This window comes from Mytilus californianus, unplaced genomic scaffold (genome assembly GCF_021869535.1).
Source record: "Mytilus californianus isolate M0D057914Y unplaced genomic scaffold, xbMytCali1.0.p SCAF_11, whole genome shotgun sequence".
Lineage (NCBI taxonomy): Eukaryota > Metazoa > Mollusca > Bivalvia > Mytilida > Mytilidae > Mytilus > Mytilus californianus.
Window position 1 is genome coordinate 17,728,899 of NW_026262593.1, and position 18,278 is coordinate 17,747,176.

Consider the following 18,278-nt stretch of genomic DNA (forward strand, 5'->3'; position numbering starts at 1 on the left):
TTATACTCAGTGAATGCACCTAGAAAAAGGACATAATTTATTCATAAATTATACGTTATACCTAACGTAAGTTTCAGACTATTTATTCATATCATTGGCTGTGGAACATGTGTCACATTGGAATTGTCTCCCTTTTATCAGAAATAATGTCAATTAAATATATCTCAAATATAACACATGTTCACCTTTTTTCCTTTCTTTTGGTCATGCTGTTATCTCAATTTCTTTGAAGTGTTGTTATTGATTATTACGTTTATGTTCCGCCTTCTTCGTCGTCTATAGATGCATATTTGTATTATACTAAGTCAGGATGTCTCTTTATTAGGTTGAGGAGTTACAGTATTAACAATTAGGTAGTGACATGCATAACATTAAGTTATAGCGAAAGTCCAAATCGCCCATAATTTCCCACGAATGGACATTTATTTGGACTTTCGCGTACCTAAACATAAATTAAAATCTTAAGAGTATAACATTTTATAGAATTTTATTTCATTTTGTAATTGTTTTCTTTTCAATTTCCCTCGGTTTATTCAATAATCCGTAGGCAAAATTTGAGGATCAAGCTAACCATCTACTCTTTTAACAAAGTTTTTATGAACAGTAGAATAATTACTATAAAAAGTTCATTCATATTTATGGCTTAAGTCATTGGATATGCACGTCTTTCTTGTAGTGGGATTGAAAGGATATATATTTGTGTCTTTAAGTGGTATTTCGGTAGAGAAAAAAAACCTAATATTTATGCATATATGTTGGTGGATTATGTGTGTTTTTCATTTGACAAATATTGGATGTAGAATCGTCTAGGAAAAATAAAATAGTACAACTAGAATAAATTTCGAGGTATGTAACACTTTAGTCTAGATTATTTTACTAATAAGGGTGTGCTCGATTATAAGTTATTTCGGAAATAAAATGTGATTCTATATTTCAAACAATTCTATTAAATGCAATAAAATTAAACACTAAAACAGCGTTTCATGCATGACCCAACATTTTTTCTTTCTCTGTGCTTATTACAACGAACAACAATTTTATGTTTTTAGATGAGTCTTAAACAGCAATCCAAGCAAACTAAAAATGTTTTTCATTCTTCCTTATCATCAGAAAGGAAACAACAAAGTTTTAAAAAATCCGCGTGATTAAAAACATTTCTGGTTTTCGTTTTGCATGTCTTTCACTTAGACTTATTTCGTTTAAACATTTCAAGATATAGTTCCGTCATCTGCACTACCGATATAACTGTTAATCTATATTTGACCATTTCAGTTGCATGAACTATTTATTCTATTAACCCACAATATTAATTGTTGAAACTATCCGAGTAACTCTTCTGTTTTAATGTATATATCAAAATGCACCAAACGATTTTTGTTGTAAAAATCAAAATACATCATTTCATATTTTAAGATGGATATTTAAACGGTAAAATCAAAAGCAAATCTTTAAGCAAAATATATTTTTTCTCTAATTTTCATTATTGAATAAAATTAATGTGTTCAATATTACAAAATATTTCAACTGAGTTAACACAGTTAATATGTTGTAGATGCACAGAAGAGGAATGGCACACAATGGATGATACATGTAACAGAAATTCAGCCAAGTTTTGCTGCAAAACAAACTTTGGATATTTTTGTAGAATTTTAGTTAATACGATACTACATTTGATACGATGGAATTACGACTCGCATATAAAATTACTTTGTTAATAATGAGATATTTGGTGTTTATTGTATTACTACGATCCCACCTCAAAAAAACAGTATCAGCCGTTTAACTAAGTTTTCATCTTCATTAAATATCGCGTTAGGTCCTTTAGAATTATTTCCATGGGTGAACACTTTCTTTTAAGTGTAAAACGTTCAGATAAATGAAGATAGACAATATAAAATAACTCTCCATTCCAGAAAAATAATGGAGAGTTTGAAAAAAAGATTTACGTCACAGGTATATTTTAAAGTTGAGAATCGTAGGTATTATATAAAGTTTACATAAAATGTACACGAAAGTTCCATAACAGTACAATCATGAATGCGTATACTATTGTAAGTATAAACTACAATATCATGAACACGAACACATAACAAGGTTGTTTAGCTGCCTATAGTGAAAGTGATTGTCAAATGCACTTTTTCCTCAAATTCAATATCCCTTCTTTAAGACATATTTAGTACATTCATTTTATTTAAGGTACTATAAATCCTTGAACTTTCTCTGATTTCATCGTCTCTCTAATATGTTTATGAATTTAACTGCCTAGTCACTTCAATGATAAATTGTCAGCGCTATCCATTGCCACTGTCATAAACGCCACTATCATTTCTAATAATAATCTGCTTAGGTTGAATACTTTCACTATGAATAGATGGTGTTGTCGGTCCAGTTAATTTATAATTAAAACTTTCTAGACCGCTTGTAATGATCTCTGTTCCTTCCGTGCTTCCATTCGAAACTGAAACTACAATAAGCGGATTGTGTTATCAATAATACGAAGGTAAGAAAAATTTGATGTCATGATTTATATAACTCTTTTCTATGGCATTGTTTTTTATATAAACGTCGTCGCTATATATATGTAAGTATTATATACATTGTTTTCTGGAGCTATATATCTCTAATAGATCTACATGATTTGGGTAAATTATATTTTCATTTCTAAAATGCAAATCATCAAAATAACCAGATTACACAAATAATAAGGGTTGACAAAAATTGGGCGTACTTTCCTTATTAAACCTCACTGCCTTTACCTTTCAAATACATGTAAAACAAATTTCAGCAATCTTTTAAAATCTTAATGTAGTGATATCCAAAAGCTCTAAGGATATGGGTGTTTAGTTCCAAACTTCACTATTTTTCATTGTTTCCTATTTAGCACAATTGCTAATATTTCCCCAAACTTTATCCCTTCCTACTAGTAAGTTCGGATTTCATCGCCAATTTTTCTTATAGTTATTTTTTTGTTATCTGTTGTCATTTACATTATTATCCCATGTTTTCATATTCCTTTTCGAACATGTACGGTTATTGATATTATAATGCTTACCCGAAACCAATTCACCATATTTTTGTAGAGAACCTGGGCCTTTATCATAGGACATTGGCGAACAGTGTGGAAATTCTGAAAAATACAAAGCCTTTATGTATACTAGTAATTATTCAAATAGAATATATCAGCAGCTAATGTATTGTTATCACTTTGTTCATTCGTTTATAAATAATCCATTTTCAAAATAATTAATAATGAAAATTTAAAACACTGAATATATGTTGTCTGGTTGATTTTGCTGTTGTTATTGCATTATATCGTTGTTATAATCATCACGAGTAAAAGTTTTTAGTGGAGCTCGTCACATTCATTTTCCGTTTTCCCTTAATCAAATTTTGAAATCTTTTCGTGTTTTCGTCTTTTTTGGCATATATTTATGTCTGTCCCTCGTATTATTTTCATAGTTATTCTTGTTTGTTCTTCCTATAATTTTAAAATAAAGTAGTAGGAGAAACAACAGAAGTAGAAGTAGTAGTTGTAGCAGTGGTACTAATGTAGTGTTGCTATAATTTTGTGTATATTTGTAAACAAGTATGATGTGATGACTTACCTTCAGACCCGTATCCACTACTGACCTCCTCTGAAAGTGATAAGTATACTAACGTTACAAAAGCTTATAAACTACTTATCTTAAATTGTCAAATAAGGAAATACCGGTACTTATATTCTACTTCAGTTCGTTTGTTTCAGCGTACACCTTTCTAATTGCTCAATAGTGAATAACATTGAAAAATCCAAAGGACTGAGATGGCACACAACCAGTTTTATTTTTATATACAATAGTTTCTCTAATTCTTCGTCAATTTATCCCTTTCTGCACCCATTGTATAAAAAAAATTTAATCAACGTGTGGTTCGTTTGATCTCAGTTCTTCATTGGTTAAATTCCGATTATGACGTCGAATTTTCTTGCTTTCCTCTGAATTTCCTATTGTGACGGCATGAAAAAAGGCGACCATGCCTGATGACGTCAAAAAGAAGGAATAAGTCTGCCTGCATATTGTTTGAAAATCATTAGAGAAACAGATTCCACCACCAAATCTCGTGTAATACGATATTTATCCACTCTCGACAGTTAAATTTTAAATATTTAAAACGCTCGGCGAGCCTCGCGTTTTAAATTTGAAAATTTAACTGTCTCGAGTGGATAAATATCGTATCACACTCGATGCAGTGGTAGAATCTATATTTACATTGAATTTTATTGAAAGTTCAACAGGTATAACAAAAATACACAACTCCAAGGCAAATTCAAAAAGGGGAAGTCCATAAAAACTGACAAAATCAAACACTTTCAAGCAATGGAACATGTGAAAAACAACTGCCATATTCCGGACCTGGAACAGGCATTTTTCGAAGAAAATGGTGGGTTAAACCTGGTTTTATAGCTAGCTAAACCTCCCACTTGTATGACATTTGTTCATAGTTCGGTTTTATTTACAAAAATGGGTCAGCAACCCAAACAGACATAATAGGTTAAGGTGACAATACTTGGGATCCAGCAGTCAAAACTGTGTAAACATACATTACAGACATACAACACAACTGACTAAACATTTCAAAGTAAAAACAATTGACTTCCTTAATAAAACAGTAAAAAACACCTAGAAAATAAATGATAAACTGTTAGAGAGTTCTATCATGCTTATAAATACAAACTGTGGTTATAATAAACTTGTCGAACTGGTTAGGTATGAACTAAACTCAAAAAATGAAAAAGGTGGGAGATCAACCTTTTTAGTTGAGAAGACCGGACTACTTACAAAAAAATGCCCAAGCATAATACCATCTCTAAAAAGACACAAGTACAACAATTATTGACTAACACAATGGTTGACTTGCATGAAAAGAACATCATTTGTTGACTTGATACAAAAGTCCACCTATTGTTTACTTGCGCAAAGGTTGATTTAAAACACCAATTGTTGACTTAAGTAATAACGATGACTGAAGGATTGTAAATTATTTTATAGAACAACATATAACTCCAGCCTAATTTTTTTTCCATAATTAAAGAAAAATAAATCTCTTGAGTTTTTAGGGACAATACATCTGCAAGTTTCGGGGAACGTCATTTAGTTTTAATTCCAGATCCCATAAATTAAATAGTTAATTATGTAATGACCTTATATAAATAAAATGAGTTATCCAACGGCGACAAAATGACGTGGATGTAAGCAAATATATGTCACCGTTCGATCTGCAACAAAGAGCATGACATAAGCAAACAATTTAAACGAAAACCTAACGGCCTGATATGAGCTAAAACAATAAACGAATAAAATATGACAGACAATAACCAACGACAACAACTGAATTTCAGATTCCTGACTAGGGATAGGCACATTAAAAATTAGTTGGGATTAAATTGGCTTGCGAGTGCTCTTTCCTTCCCAAATCGGGGACAGCAGTATTACCGCACAACATAATAACAGATTGTAAATGCAATTGAAACGGTTTGATGCATCCGTTCGCATCACAAAGCACAAAAAAACAATAAAGAGACAATAAAACAATAAACACAGTGTCTGAAATGTAATTAACAAAAATTCAAGCTTTCGCAGACTATAAGTCAATAATTGCACATCCGACAGATTAAACGTAAAAAATATCAAATATAGTCACAGAAAAACTGACCTTGAGCAATGCTAAAGTATAAGTATCGACAGGAATTAAGACCATAAGTGTTCATAACTGTAAAAGAGTACATATTTAGGTATTTTTAAATATAGTTAGAGGTGGGGATACGGCTGCTACGCAATGTTAAGCAGTGTTGCCATAGAAGTTAAAAGAAAAAGTACAGGTTTCACCCCCGATTGCAGAGGAAGTAAAGAATCAGATCTACTCTAACATTCTTAAGTTGATTTTTGCAGCAATTTTTTGCAGGCCATTTATTAATATTCAGACGCCTGATATTTCCTAATCATAGGACATCAAATAGACAAGTTATAATTTGCAGTTGTCTCTATGGAGCGCACGGCATTGAATATTGAAAAAAATTGTATCATATGATATATTTGAGACCTATCTCTATTTTGATCAATCAAACCTTTGGGAGTAATGTAATATCTATCTTTGAGACCTACCTCTTGTGTGATAAACCAAATGTTCGGTGAATTATGTAATATATACATATGTGTTAACTACCTCCATGTTGATCAAAATATTCTCTATGATTTATGTTATTTCTATATTTGAAACCTACCTTAATTTTGATCAATATAATCATCTGTGACTTCTATAATATCGATATTAGATACCTTCCTCTATTTTATTTAATCTAATCATCTGTGATTTATATAACATCTAGATGTGAGTCCTATTTATATGCTGGTCAAATCTTATCCGTCATTACTTACTTGATATCTTAAGGTTAGACCTACCTGTACTTTGATCAAATCTTTCATGTGAGACTTGCGTCACAGGTTTTAAGCTATGCTCTGTCAGTTGTGCATACCCAGATGTTGAATTTGTATTTAAACTATCTTTATCTAATCTTGGCGCTTGCGATAAAGACATTTGTTTATGCTTTTCCATACAATCTACCTTATACACATCCTCTATATTTTCGGTAATCAGTTGTTCTCCAACAGTAATGTCAATTCGATCAACATCTGAATGTTCGACTGGGTATGATATATCTTTCTTGTTATCAAAAATTCCAGTAATGGCTATAGGCAATTCTTCCACGTTTTTAACTTCAATGTCTTTTATATTTTTTGAACATCCGTTGTCACTGCAGAATACATCTCGACAAGAATCATTGGTTGATTTTATGCTTTCATCATTTACATTGTCTTTGTTTACTTCGTTCTCAATGTTACCACCGGTTTCATCCTGATTCCCGTTTACAACATTGTCATTCTTCATTTTGTTATTTTGAGTCGCCGAAACCAGAATTTCTCCTTGTTCTATAACATCTGCATCTAAAAATGGCACCATAATCAGAGCAAAACATCTGCTGGTCTAATGTTATATATTTATTACATAATTTTTCTTTTTTGTTATTTCTTTTATCTGAAATATTTTCGTTTTTGAAGTCACAAAAGTCACTCAAATACAAGATTCTTTTAGGTATAGTTTAATGGCGTTCTCTTCTTGTTTTGTCTTCAAATTTTAACATGTTTGAATATATTTTTCCTGTTGCAGTTTTATAGCGTGGCCTTGTATTTTTGTCTTTTAAATTTTCTCATGTTAGTATATGTTTTTCTTTTATGAAGTGCAATTTAAAGGAGTGATCTTGTAGTTTTGACTTTTTAAATTTTCAAACATTGGAATATGTCGTTTTCTTAAGTGCAGATTTATCTTTTTAATTAAATTCTTATTAATAAACATGATGCATGATTTAATTTTACCTTGATCTGTCTTACTTCTGTCCTTTCGTAACAATACAAGAACAAGGACTATGCAGACCACTGCAAAAACTGCACAAACTGCAAAAACTGCAAAAACTGCCAACACTACAACACTGCAAAATTTATCAATATATAAACAAATGTTTACAAGCTATCTAAAAGTTTAATATTGTTAAATTCGTTATCTTTTTTATCCAATTTTTTATTGAGTTGATTACTTATAATTATTATTGAGTTGATTACTAATAATTATTATTGAGTTGATTACTAATAATTATTATTGAAAGTAGAAAGAAAAGTAGTAGCCCTCATCCTTCTTTCAAGTAAAATTTACGAATATTGAAAATAAATATTGAGCATCTGTTACCAGAAAGCAAGAAAAATATTCTTCCTTTGAAAGTTCACTTGTCTTAAAATAAAAAGTTTTAACATCCAATCATGCACTTTTAAATTCACATGCAAATTGTACACATCAAAGTGTGTAAATGATGACGCTAGAAGGTAAAGCAGTTTGTCAAGTTTTCAGAAATCGTTTCTCTGTATATTTCATATAAAACAACATTTCCTACAATGTACATTTTAATCTTATTGATTTATCACCATTTTGTGTATTAAGGTTTCTCCGGAATAATATTAAGGCTTTGTAGTAAGCTGAGAGGTTTGGCATGCCACAAAACCAGGTCCAACCCACCACTTTTTTCTTAAAATGTCCTGTACCAAGTAAGGAAAATGGCCATTGCTATATTATAGTTCGTTTCTGTGTGTGTTACATTTTAATGTTGTGTTTTTGTTGTGTCGTTGTTCTACTCTTATATTTGATGCGTTTCCCTCAGTTTTAGTTAGTAACCCGGATTTGTTTTTATCTCTATCGATTTATGAGTTTTCGAACAGCGGTATACTACTGTCGCCTTTATTTAGGTATTTTTAAGTTAGCTAGAACACTCAACTTAATTTCGTTTTATATTAGAAGAGAACATATTGACGTTTTATATTAGAAGAGCACATATTGACGCCAAAATCTCTGAATACTATCTAAGTATTCATTTCTTAAAAATCATCAACTAACTATTTGTCACAAATATTTGTCTAACTCTCATTTGTTCTATTAATACATTGCCAACACAGATAACTTAGTTGAGGAAGGGACGCATAATAATTTATAAAAAGTACTCATTAAAAAAACAAATCGTGTTCTTTACCTTTCATCATAAAAATATTTGATTATTTGATTGACAAAATATATGTTACGACGGGTCGATTTGTGACCTTTCCATAATTATCAAGATGATATGATATTTCAGGGATTGAGTTTAGAAACAAGATTTCACTGACAGAGGTTGGTACTTACAAGACGGCTATTAACGAAGGTTTTATTTAGGGGGTGCCCAACACTATGAATAAAATAGAATTGGCTCGTTTAATTTTCATAAAATATTTAATTTGACCAGTTGACAAAAATATAAAAGTTTCAAAAAATTTGAACCACACAATTTACAGGAATAATTTATAGATATATAGATATATAGTAGTTTGACAAACACTTATTAGCTATACCGATGGTATGTTTTGTTGTTGTCTCCTTGTAAGATTAGTGCAGATAAAACATCTTTGACTGTCTCACAACTTTCTCTTAGTGCAAGTTAGAGCTAAATATATAGTATAAACACTTGTTTATTATTAAATATTGTATGTAAATTTTAGTTTTTGGTTGTTTAATTAAACGATATGGTAACAAGAGTGTAATACCTTGGAAATTGTTTTTGTATACATTAAGTAATGTTCTAAATTAATGTTCTAAAAAAACATTAAATACGTAATAGGTGATTACTATAAATTCTATTTTATATGAAATGCTCTTTTTGACGAACCGATATTGGGAAAGACGGAATAATGTTTTATTATATATACTGATGATTTTAAGGTAGACGGATTGCGTCTGGCTTCTGACTAGTTTGGTATCTTTGATGAATTTTCACAATCAAATCAAGTTACTAAGTGGTTTTTATCTGTTTAAAAATCATTCATTTACAAAATTTGTATTCTTACACCACAATTAAATCATTTGAAGATGCTTTCTCAGTTGAATCTGGTGTCTGTGCTCTTCCGTGTGTTATTCCGTCTGTTGAATGAAAAAAACTCAAACGATAAGTATACTCTGGATTAAATGCGACGAAAAAACAGTGCGACTTTGAATATGAATACAAACTCTGCTTGTACTACGAATGTGCCACAACAAAAAGTCTTGCTCTCGAAAAACTTTATGATAATAATAATAGTAATAATAATAAAATTCGTAAGGGTTCCGCGGAACCCAGTGTCTCGCCTACTTTTTCTGTTAATCGCAGGCTCAACAAAAATGAGGAAGTAAATCAATAAAAATATTCCTCTTAATACTATCTTTTGATTGTAAGAAGCTTCTGTCCAAGTTTGGTAAAAATCGAGGATAGTTTATGAATCTAATAAATGTTTAAAAACTTTAACTGCAGACAATGTAATGTTAACTGAAAGAAAACAAAATTTCCTTCTAGATACTAGCATTTGATCATAAACAAGCTTCTGTCCAAGTTTGGTACAAATCCAAAATAGTATAAGAAAGTTATTAAAATTTTAAAAACTTTAACCACAGAGTGAATGTGTTGTTTCCTGGCAGAAAATCTAAGTCCATTTAAAAGTAAAATAAGAAAAAATGGATTTATTTTTTTACAAAATTTACTTCTAGATACTATCTTATGATCATAAACAAGCTTCTGTCCAAGTTTGGTACAAACCCAGGATAGTTTAAGAAAGTTATTAAAATTTTAAAAACTTTAACCACAGAGTGAATGTAATATTTCCCGGCAGAAAAACTAAGTCCATTTATAAGTAAAATACGGAAAAAATGGAATTTTATTTTTACTAAATTTACTTCTGGATACTATCTTATGATCATAAACAAGCTTCTGTCCTAGTTTGGTAGAAATCCAGGATAGTTTAAGAAAGTTTTTAAAATTTCAAAAACTTTAACCACAGAGTGAATATTTGTGGACGCCGCCGCCGACGACGCCGACGGAATGTAGGATCGCTATGTCTCGCTTTTTCGACTAAAGTCGAAGGCTCGACAAAAATGATGATAATAATTATGATAATAATATAGCTGTTTCGGCTAATTCAAAAAAGCGTTTCGGACCCATGCAATTTATACAGTGGGTTTTTTAAAATTTGTTTTTAACTCACATCTCTTCACCAGAGTATCCATTGTCAATCAGTTATCGGTCGCCATCGTTAATTTATCAATCGATATCATGTGATTATAACACAACATTGAACTGTATCTTAACAGAATAAGATTTACTACCTATTTTACAATTTTGCACTGCAGCGACTGCCGCATGCGAAACAGAATAAGAATACTAGTTCACACGCCTATTCTCTCTTTTTATTGGATGCTACTGTTTGACTCCATTGAGTATCGATTAATTTGCAATATGTGGTGTTTACCCCGACCAAAGAGCGGACAACAGCCGAAGGTCACCAATGGGTCTTCAACTTAGCGAGAAAATTCCGCACCCGGAGGTGGTCCTCAGCTGGCCCCTAAAAAACTGTGTACTAGTTCCATCAATGCCTAATAATTAATAACTTTACCTTCTGATTGTGTTTTACCAATACTAGGAACCAAAGTAGCGATTGCTTCTCTTTCCGTCAATGGAAAGGTCTCATTTCCGGTTGTAACATATATCCGACTGTAAGTCATGATAAAAATTTCATTATTACTAACTAAAATAGCCTAGATTTTCTATTTATGTTTCCTTCTCGTATATTTAAGTAAAAGAGTGAAAAGCTACCGAGCGGGATATCAAATAAACAAGTCGCAAAATACGACAATCCCTTTATAAAAAGTCAAAACGACCACAAAAAAAAAACAGTTGAAATGTATTTCAGAAAGACTTTTTTTATAAAAAATCTCATTTACCAATGATTGTTTGTTAAATATAGATTCTACTATGGCATCAAGTTTGATAAGATTTTTATCCATTCGAGGCAGTTAAAAAAAACGAGGCTGTCCGCGCGTTTTAAATATTTAAAATGTAATCGTCGAGTGTAAATAATATCTTATTGCACGAGATTTGGCTGGGAATTCTTTTTTTCTAAAGAATTTTAGACGATATGCAGACAAATTTAATCCTTTTTTTTTAATGATCTGCAAGCAGATGTGTTCTTTCCATATGACGTCATCAGGCATGGTCGCCTTTTTCGTGACGTCACAATGGGAATTTCAGAGGAGAGCAAGAAAACTTGACGTCATAATCGAATTTTGACCAATGAATATCTGAGATCAAACGAACCACACATTGATTAAATAAAAATAATCAACGGACCAAGAAAGGGATAAAGCGGGTAAGAATTAGAGAAAAACAATTGCACGGACCATTCTTTATTTTCCAATATTTTCAATGTACTAAAGATTATCTAATGAAATTTCAAAATTTTAAATGTTGTTATTTTTTATGACAAAATTTGATTATCTAAATGTTGTAATTTGATGTAGTTTTACACAAGCATCGCACAAGTTGGCACTCCGAGGCGGGTGGGGAGCAAAAAGATGAACTGTGGTTTATTTTTATCAATATTACCGCTTAAGTCGACGCTAGGGGCCGTCTTGACCTTGTTGTAGGGTATGAATGATTCTTTCATTGTTGAAGACCCTACATCAACTGTCAAGATGAAGAACAGGAACAAAAGCCCTGTTTATTGATAATTTTCTATGTTTTCTATGTATTGTGTGCGATTTTGTCCCATGTACATTTACTCCATATCCTTTCATTTTCTAATGAATTTCTTCAGATACTTCCGTGAAAGATAAACTTTCTAGTATTATCATACAAGTTAAAAGATACAACTCTATTATTACCAGACATATTGGCAATATAGGACTTAAGTATTACAACTGTTTAGTCTATTTTTGGTAATATCATTTTTGCATGGGTCGATATTTATACATCCCGCCAAATGTGTTAATGTGCTATGGACATTTTTGTAGTCTCGTTTCTCATTTTTGCTTATGTACTTTGTCTATAGAGTTTCTTCGTGCCATTTTGTTTTTCTTTGTTAAAATATTTATTTGTTTTATATTTTCAAACAATGTTGATGTTTTTACCCAAATTTTAGACATTTTTACCTATTATGTCTGTTTGTTTTTTATCACACATTGCTATCAATATAAAGGAATTCTATACGACTGTCATACAAGTGAAATGTTTAGCTATAAAACTAGGTTTAATCCAACATTTTCTTTAGAAGAAAATGCCTGTACCAAGTCAGGAATATGACAGTTGTTTTCCATTCGTTTGATGTGTTTGAGATTTTGATTTTGCCGTTTTGAATATTCCTTTAAGCTCGGTATTTTTGTTATTTTACCTTTTTCATTAACTTTGATAACAGCAGTATAATTTGTTTTCATTCGTTTTAAGGGTTAATGTTCAAATGATTATTATATAAACATACAAACCTTTTTGTTTTCGTAGATGTTAAAATTCTTTGTGTTTCCTGAGTGCTGAAATCAAACAATTTTACAGTATACTAGCTGCTATGACAAGGGTATTATATATATATGTATATGTTGATTGCATGGTACAGTTCACCGAATACAGATTTCAAAATTGAATGTCCATTGCAATGGTAAACTTTATAAAAAACATACAATACTACACATTTGGTGTCTAAATGTAAAAATCAATAGTCCATTAAGTGACAGTTAGGAGTAGTTCAATTTCAATATGCAGAAAAAAAAACTGAAAGACAGGAACAGTCATTAAGACGATCATTTTCTGAAAATTTAATGTTCCTGACAAGTCAAAGCATTTGAAACAATAAGGTTTTCATTCCAATGCATAAATAATCTTCAATTTTAGTTATATATTTTGTTTCTTCATTCTAAGAGCATAGGTTCATGTTCGATTGATTATTATATAATCATACAAACCTTTTTGTTTTTGTAGACGTTAAAATTCTTTGTGTTACCTGAGTACTGAAATGAAACAATTTTACAGTGTACTAGCTAAGAAATCGGAAAATCATTGGAAAGTGGAAATCATCACGTTAGACAGATTATAATTTGAAGTCGTCAATTTGTGTCAATATTGAGATCAAGATATGAACCAGACCTTCTACTTTCGATAAAATCCTTAATATAAAGTTTACTGGGACATATGAGATGTAAGCACCCATTGAAATGTGGACTATTGAGTGACAAAACATCATCGAGATACTAGTATCTGAAAGTGGAAATTAAAGAACTTCGCAAGATGCTTTTTCTTTTTGTCTTTGAGAAGGTTCTGTCGGAATTCGGCTCCATACGAATAAAATCCAAATCCAAATCTGTCAGTAGTGGTGCACTTTAAGTGCCCATTGGAGTACATTGCACTGATTGTCTGCTGAAATATCAATCCACAAACTGAACACATATGTTGTCGATAAAAAAACAGCATTTTGATGATATCATCTTCGGTGTATTTATTGTGGCAATTAGTGTGGTTCTTCCTAAAGTAAGAATGTCATATTCTTAACTTGATTCACATACATTTAAAAGAAACTGGTAGTGGAACAGATTTTACAGCGTGCTACACCTCCAACTTGTACATGTAAATGAGGCAATTCCGTTACAATAATGTATCTAGTAGCAAATAAATCCAAAGTGATGCTATGTATTCACTCATACAAAATGTAAATGTCTCCGCTTAACAACAATTACTGCTAGTGGTAAAAGTAAAAATATAATTATTTGATGTCTTAAAATTAACCAACAAATAATTTCAGTAATTGATTAAAAGAAAAACAACATTTGTTCATTGTATTGTCTTTTAAATTGCAGGTATTTTACCTCTATTGTTAAAGACTTGTCTCGACAAAGTCATCGCTAGCTAGACACAATACCCATTAATAACTACTTCGTGCTTTCTTAATTGTGATTGAACAATTAAATTTGATGTTAATTGTTTTTAAATATTTTGTAAAAATTTACGTACCTTACAACTGGAACCTGGGAAGGAAAACAAGGACCACATCCGGATTCATTTTTCCATGTTCCTGCTGGACATTTGAGACATGCTGAAATGTGAACGGTTAGGATTGGGCTAACATGGATGCATCTTTGCCGATTGTTTATTTTACTTACTATAGATTATTTGTTAACATGATTTATGGAAAATGATGGGTGCAATAATAACTAATTGTTAGGCTAAGTAAATCCATGTGTACATTTCAACCTGTGTTAAAACTTGAACAAAATATTACTGATCATATTTTTAGGGGCAAAAGTGGAAAATCTGTTCACTTCCCTTCTGCATCTCATCTTTTATTGACAATATATCTCAAAATCAAATGTATCTTACTCTTAATGAGGATAATATTTTTTTACAATCAATAGTTTATGATATGTTAAGGATTACAAATATAGAAACAAATTACCACGGCAGTAAAGTAATGACTTACTTCCATTTGAAAGCATAGTTTCACCCTGACCACATTCACGATATGTACAGGCACATGGGTCGCCAAAAGAACACTTGTCTGTATCACACTTACAAAACTCTACGCTAGAACCACAACCAATTGCGATGTTTTCACGACTAGGCTCTAAATCTGAAATATTTTAAAGAATACAGGTACATATTTGGTAAATAAATGGTACGGTATAAACAGATCAGATTGTTTCAATCTACTTTGAGCTATATTTTATAATTAAGAGAAGCAAATAAAATTAAAATATCGCCAAATTTTTGTTGAATTAAATAGCTACATGTTTGCGTAGTCTTATATCTTTAGTGGCCTCGGTGGCCGAGTGTTCTAAGTAGTCCAACTACTGTATCACTAGCAAGTCAACACTGAGTTTTTGAGTTCAAATCACGCACGGGCAGGTGCACTCGACTCTAATCTTTATTGACTAGGATTGTCAGTTTTCCTACCGAAGGTAGGTGGTTTTCCGGGCACTCCGGCTTCCTTCACCAATAAAAACTGACCGCCACAAAATAGCACAATAGTGTTGAAAGTGGCGTTAAACACCAATCAATATTAGATCTTTAAATACCAGTATATGTGTCCTATTCCGAACTGTGACACTGAGACAAAGTGTGGATTTTCATGGCGGTTGATACATAGATATAAAAAAACGCTGACCGTTTCAACGCACCCGGTCTCGCTCCTTTTGGAATTCATGCGATTACCTCATTTTTTGTTTAGTACCTTGTTTGGTTTGTTTTTTAATCGGTTTACGAGATTTGAAAATCGGTAAACAACTGCTGCCGTTATTAAGCATATATATTGTTTTCCATTTAATGATTATTTTCAGCTTTATATTGTCTATTCCAAGTGATTGTGGTCGTTAATATACAGGTCAAAAATGATTCAGGGAAAATGAATTACCGGGTAGTATTTTAAGTTTGTTTTAAACTACATAGATGTAGTCAATTGTATATCTAAATGATTGTCACCTATATAGGTTTTCTTTTTGGATATACACAGTTCATGCGAGTTATGTAATATTATGTACACCGTTGTAAAGATTTTATTTTTATTTTATTTATGAGTGGGATGGCTTTTTATATGAATTTTCCCGATTATGTTTGGTCTGTCACCCTCTTTTGTACTGCAAAGTAAATGTGAAACAGCATGTCTACTTTCGCCCTTTAGACAACAGAATAGGGGCGGTTCCAGGATTTATTTTAAGGAGTAACAACGCTATTATTTCTCCGAGTGAACCGATTGGGATAGTGTCGACGTTTGTTTGCGAAAATGTTTTTTTTTTTCTTCACATTTCAGAGGGCATGCGCCTGTAGCCAACCGGTCCCGTTTGAATCAGCCCAATACACAAGTCAGTGTCCCCATTCTCCCTTTCGACCATACACAAATAATAAATGTTAAATAGATACCGTCTGGACGACATTTATCGACATTTTTATTCTTAAAACACTTGGTAAGTTTCGGATCCTCGGTAGACTGTATATAATCAGGCTGGACAAGTCCTGAAGGACACGATGTACAGATGTCTTTTGTGTATTCAGCTTCGCATGGTAAAATTTCATGTCCTAAACATAAATGTAAAATATGTTATAAAAGCAAACATGTGATCAATTCATATGCTACAAACATGATTTGCGCGTCCTTATTTCCATGAAGACACGTTCTGATTATGTGTTACAGTTTGGTCAATTGCTTATGAATATTTATTGGTGATATATTCTTGTTGCCGAATACATATAGTTATTTCACGTATTTCTACATATAATTACGAAGTGAAATCAGCTGGTTTTTGTGTTTTTGTTAATATGAGCCTGTTTGAAACCCGTCACAAAGAGTTTTTTTTTAACTAGCTATAGTTCAAATTAGATAAAAGGGATACAGGGACAGAAGTAAACAACCGAGATTGAAAGTAAAAAAGGTAATACATAAACTCATCATAGATACAAGGATTGAAATTTACTGACTTTAATTTTCTCGTTTGAAATGTTTTACATATGTCATTTAGGGGCCCTTTATAGCTGCTATGCGATATGTGCTTTGCTCATTGTTGAAGGCCGTACGTTGACCTATAGTTAACTTCTTCGTCATGTGGTCCCTGATGGAGAGTTGTCTCATTGGCAATCATACCATATTTTTCCTTTTTTTTATATTGACTTTAGTTAAGATGTCAAAGTCGGGATATAAACCCGCTGTATTTGTATGCACCTGTCCTAAGTCAGGAGCCTGTTGTTCAGTGGTTGTCGTTTGTTGTCGTGGTTCATAAGTGTTTCTCGTTTCTCGTTTTTATATATAGATTAGACCGATGGTTTTCCTGTTTGAATTGTTTTAAACTAGTCATTTTGGGGCCCTCTTTATAGCTTGCTGTTTGGCGTGAGCCAAGGCTCCGTGTTGAAGGCCGTACTGTCTCATTGGCACTCATTCCACATCTTCTTATTTATATGAACAGTAAATTCGACCAAGCTTAAAGAATACAACTCTTTGAACTTACTGGAACGTTTCTAGTCAACGGTGTATACAGTACGGGGAATGTTGTAAGGTGTTATTTTGTATGATGTGATAGTGTATGGTGCATAGTGTACTTGTTTAAGGTGTAATGGGGTATAGTGCATGGTGTATGGTGTAATTAGGTATAGTGTGTTGAGTTTGGTGTATGGTACATGGTGTATGGTGTTTGGTGTTTGGTGTAATGGGATATAGTGTATGGTGTATGGTGCATAGTGTACTGGTGTAAGGTGTAATGGGGTATAGTGCATGGTGTATGGTGTAATTAGGTATAGTGTGTTGAGTTTGGTGTATGGTACATGGTGTATAGTTGTTTCGCGTATTTCTACATATAATTACGAAGTGAAATCAGCTGATTTTTGTGTTTTTGTTAATATGAGCCTGTTTGAAACCCGCCACAAAGAGTTTTGTTTAACTAGCTATAGTTGAAATTAGATTAAAGGGATACAGGAAAAGAAGTAAACAACTGAGAACATTGGAACGACAAATTTCGAAATAAGTTGTAAAATTTTCTTATTTGGTACATGGTGTATGGTGTTTGGTGTTTGGTGTAATGGGATATAGTGTATGGTGTATGGTGCATAGTGTACTGGTGTCTGTTATATGTGAGAAGTTTACACCATTCAAGTAAAAAAATAAAAAGATGTGGTATGATTGCCAATGAGACTATTTTCCACCAGAGACCAAATGTAGTAGAAATTAACAACTATAGGTCACCGTATGGCATTCAACAACGAGCAAATCCCATTAAGGACTATATTTGATGTTTTCCTTAATATCATGCTTGATACAAAAACAAGAAGATATTGATAAACGTCATTTATACAGCAGCTAATTTAAGTAGTTTATATTATAATTATGCATATGCTTAAG

At 31.9% G+C, this 18,278-nt stretch overlaps 1 protein-coding gene and 1 long non-coding RNA gene across 2 annotated transcripts; both read right to left on the reverse strand.

Annotated features, from left to right (window-relative positions):
* Positions 1-279: 279 nt before the first annotated feature.
* Positions 280-7,706, reverse strand: LOC127720718 (uncharacterized). Its single transcript, XM_052227483.1, has 5 exons — positions 7,410-7,706; positions 6,438-6,980; positions 3,606-3,635; positions 3,053-3,127; positions 280-2,464 (listed from the first exon to the last, which is right to left on the reverse strand). Exons 2-5 carry the CDS (start codon positions 6,922-6,924, stop codon positions 2,292-2,294), a joined length of 765 nt encoding a protein of 254 aa, XP_052083443.1. The 5' UTR covers positions 6,925-6,980; positions 7,410-7,706; the 3' UTR covers positions 280-2,291.
* A 1,419-nt stretch (positions 7,707-9,125) lies between these two features.
* LOC127720740 (uncharacterized) lies at positions 9,126-12,941 on the reverse strand. The gene is made up of 3 exons (XR_007990977.1): positions 12,895-12,941; positions 11,031-11,128; positions 9,126-9,528 (listed from the first exon to the last, which is right to left on the reverse strand). It is a non-coding gene; the product is annotated as an uncharacterized LOC127720740 (long non-coding RNA).
* Positions 12,942-18,278: the final 5,337 nt, after the last annotated feature.

Excerpts from the sequence above, each read along its gene's own strand:
- LOC127720718 (XM_052227483.1), bottom strand. The coding sequence starts at position 6,924 with ATGAAGAATGACAATGTTGTAAACGGGAATCAGGATGAAACCGGTGGT. Across the intron at positions 3,636-6,437 it reads AAGATTTGATCAAAGTACAG|AGGAGGTCAGTAGTGGATAC; the intron begins GTAGGTCTAACC and ends TATCACTTTCAG. Across the intron at positions 2,465-3,052 it reads ATATGGTGAATTGGTTTCGG|TTTCAGTTTCGAATGGAAGC; the intron begins GTAAGCATTATA and ends CGCTTATTGTAG.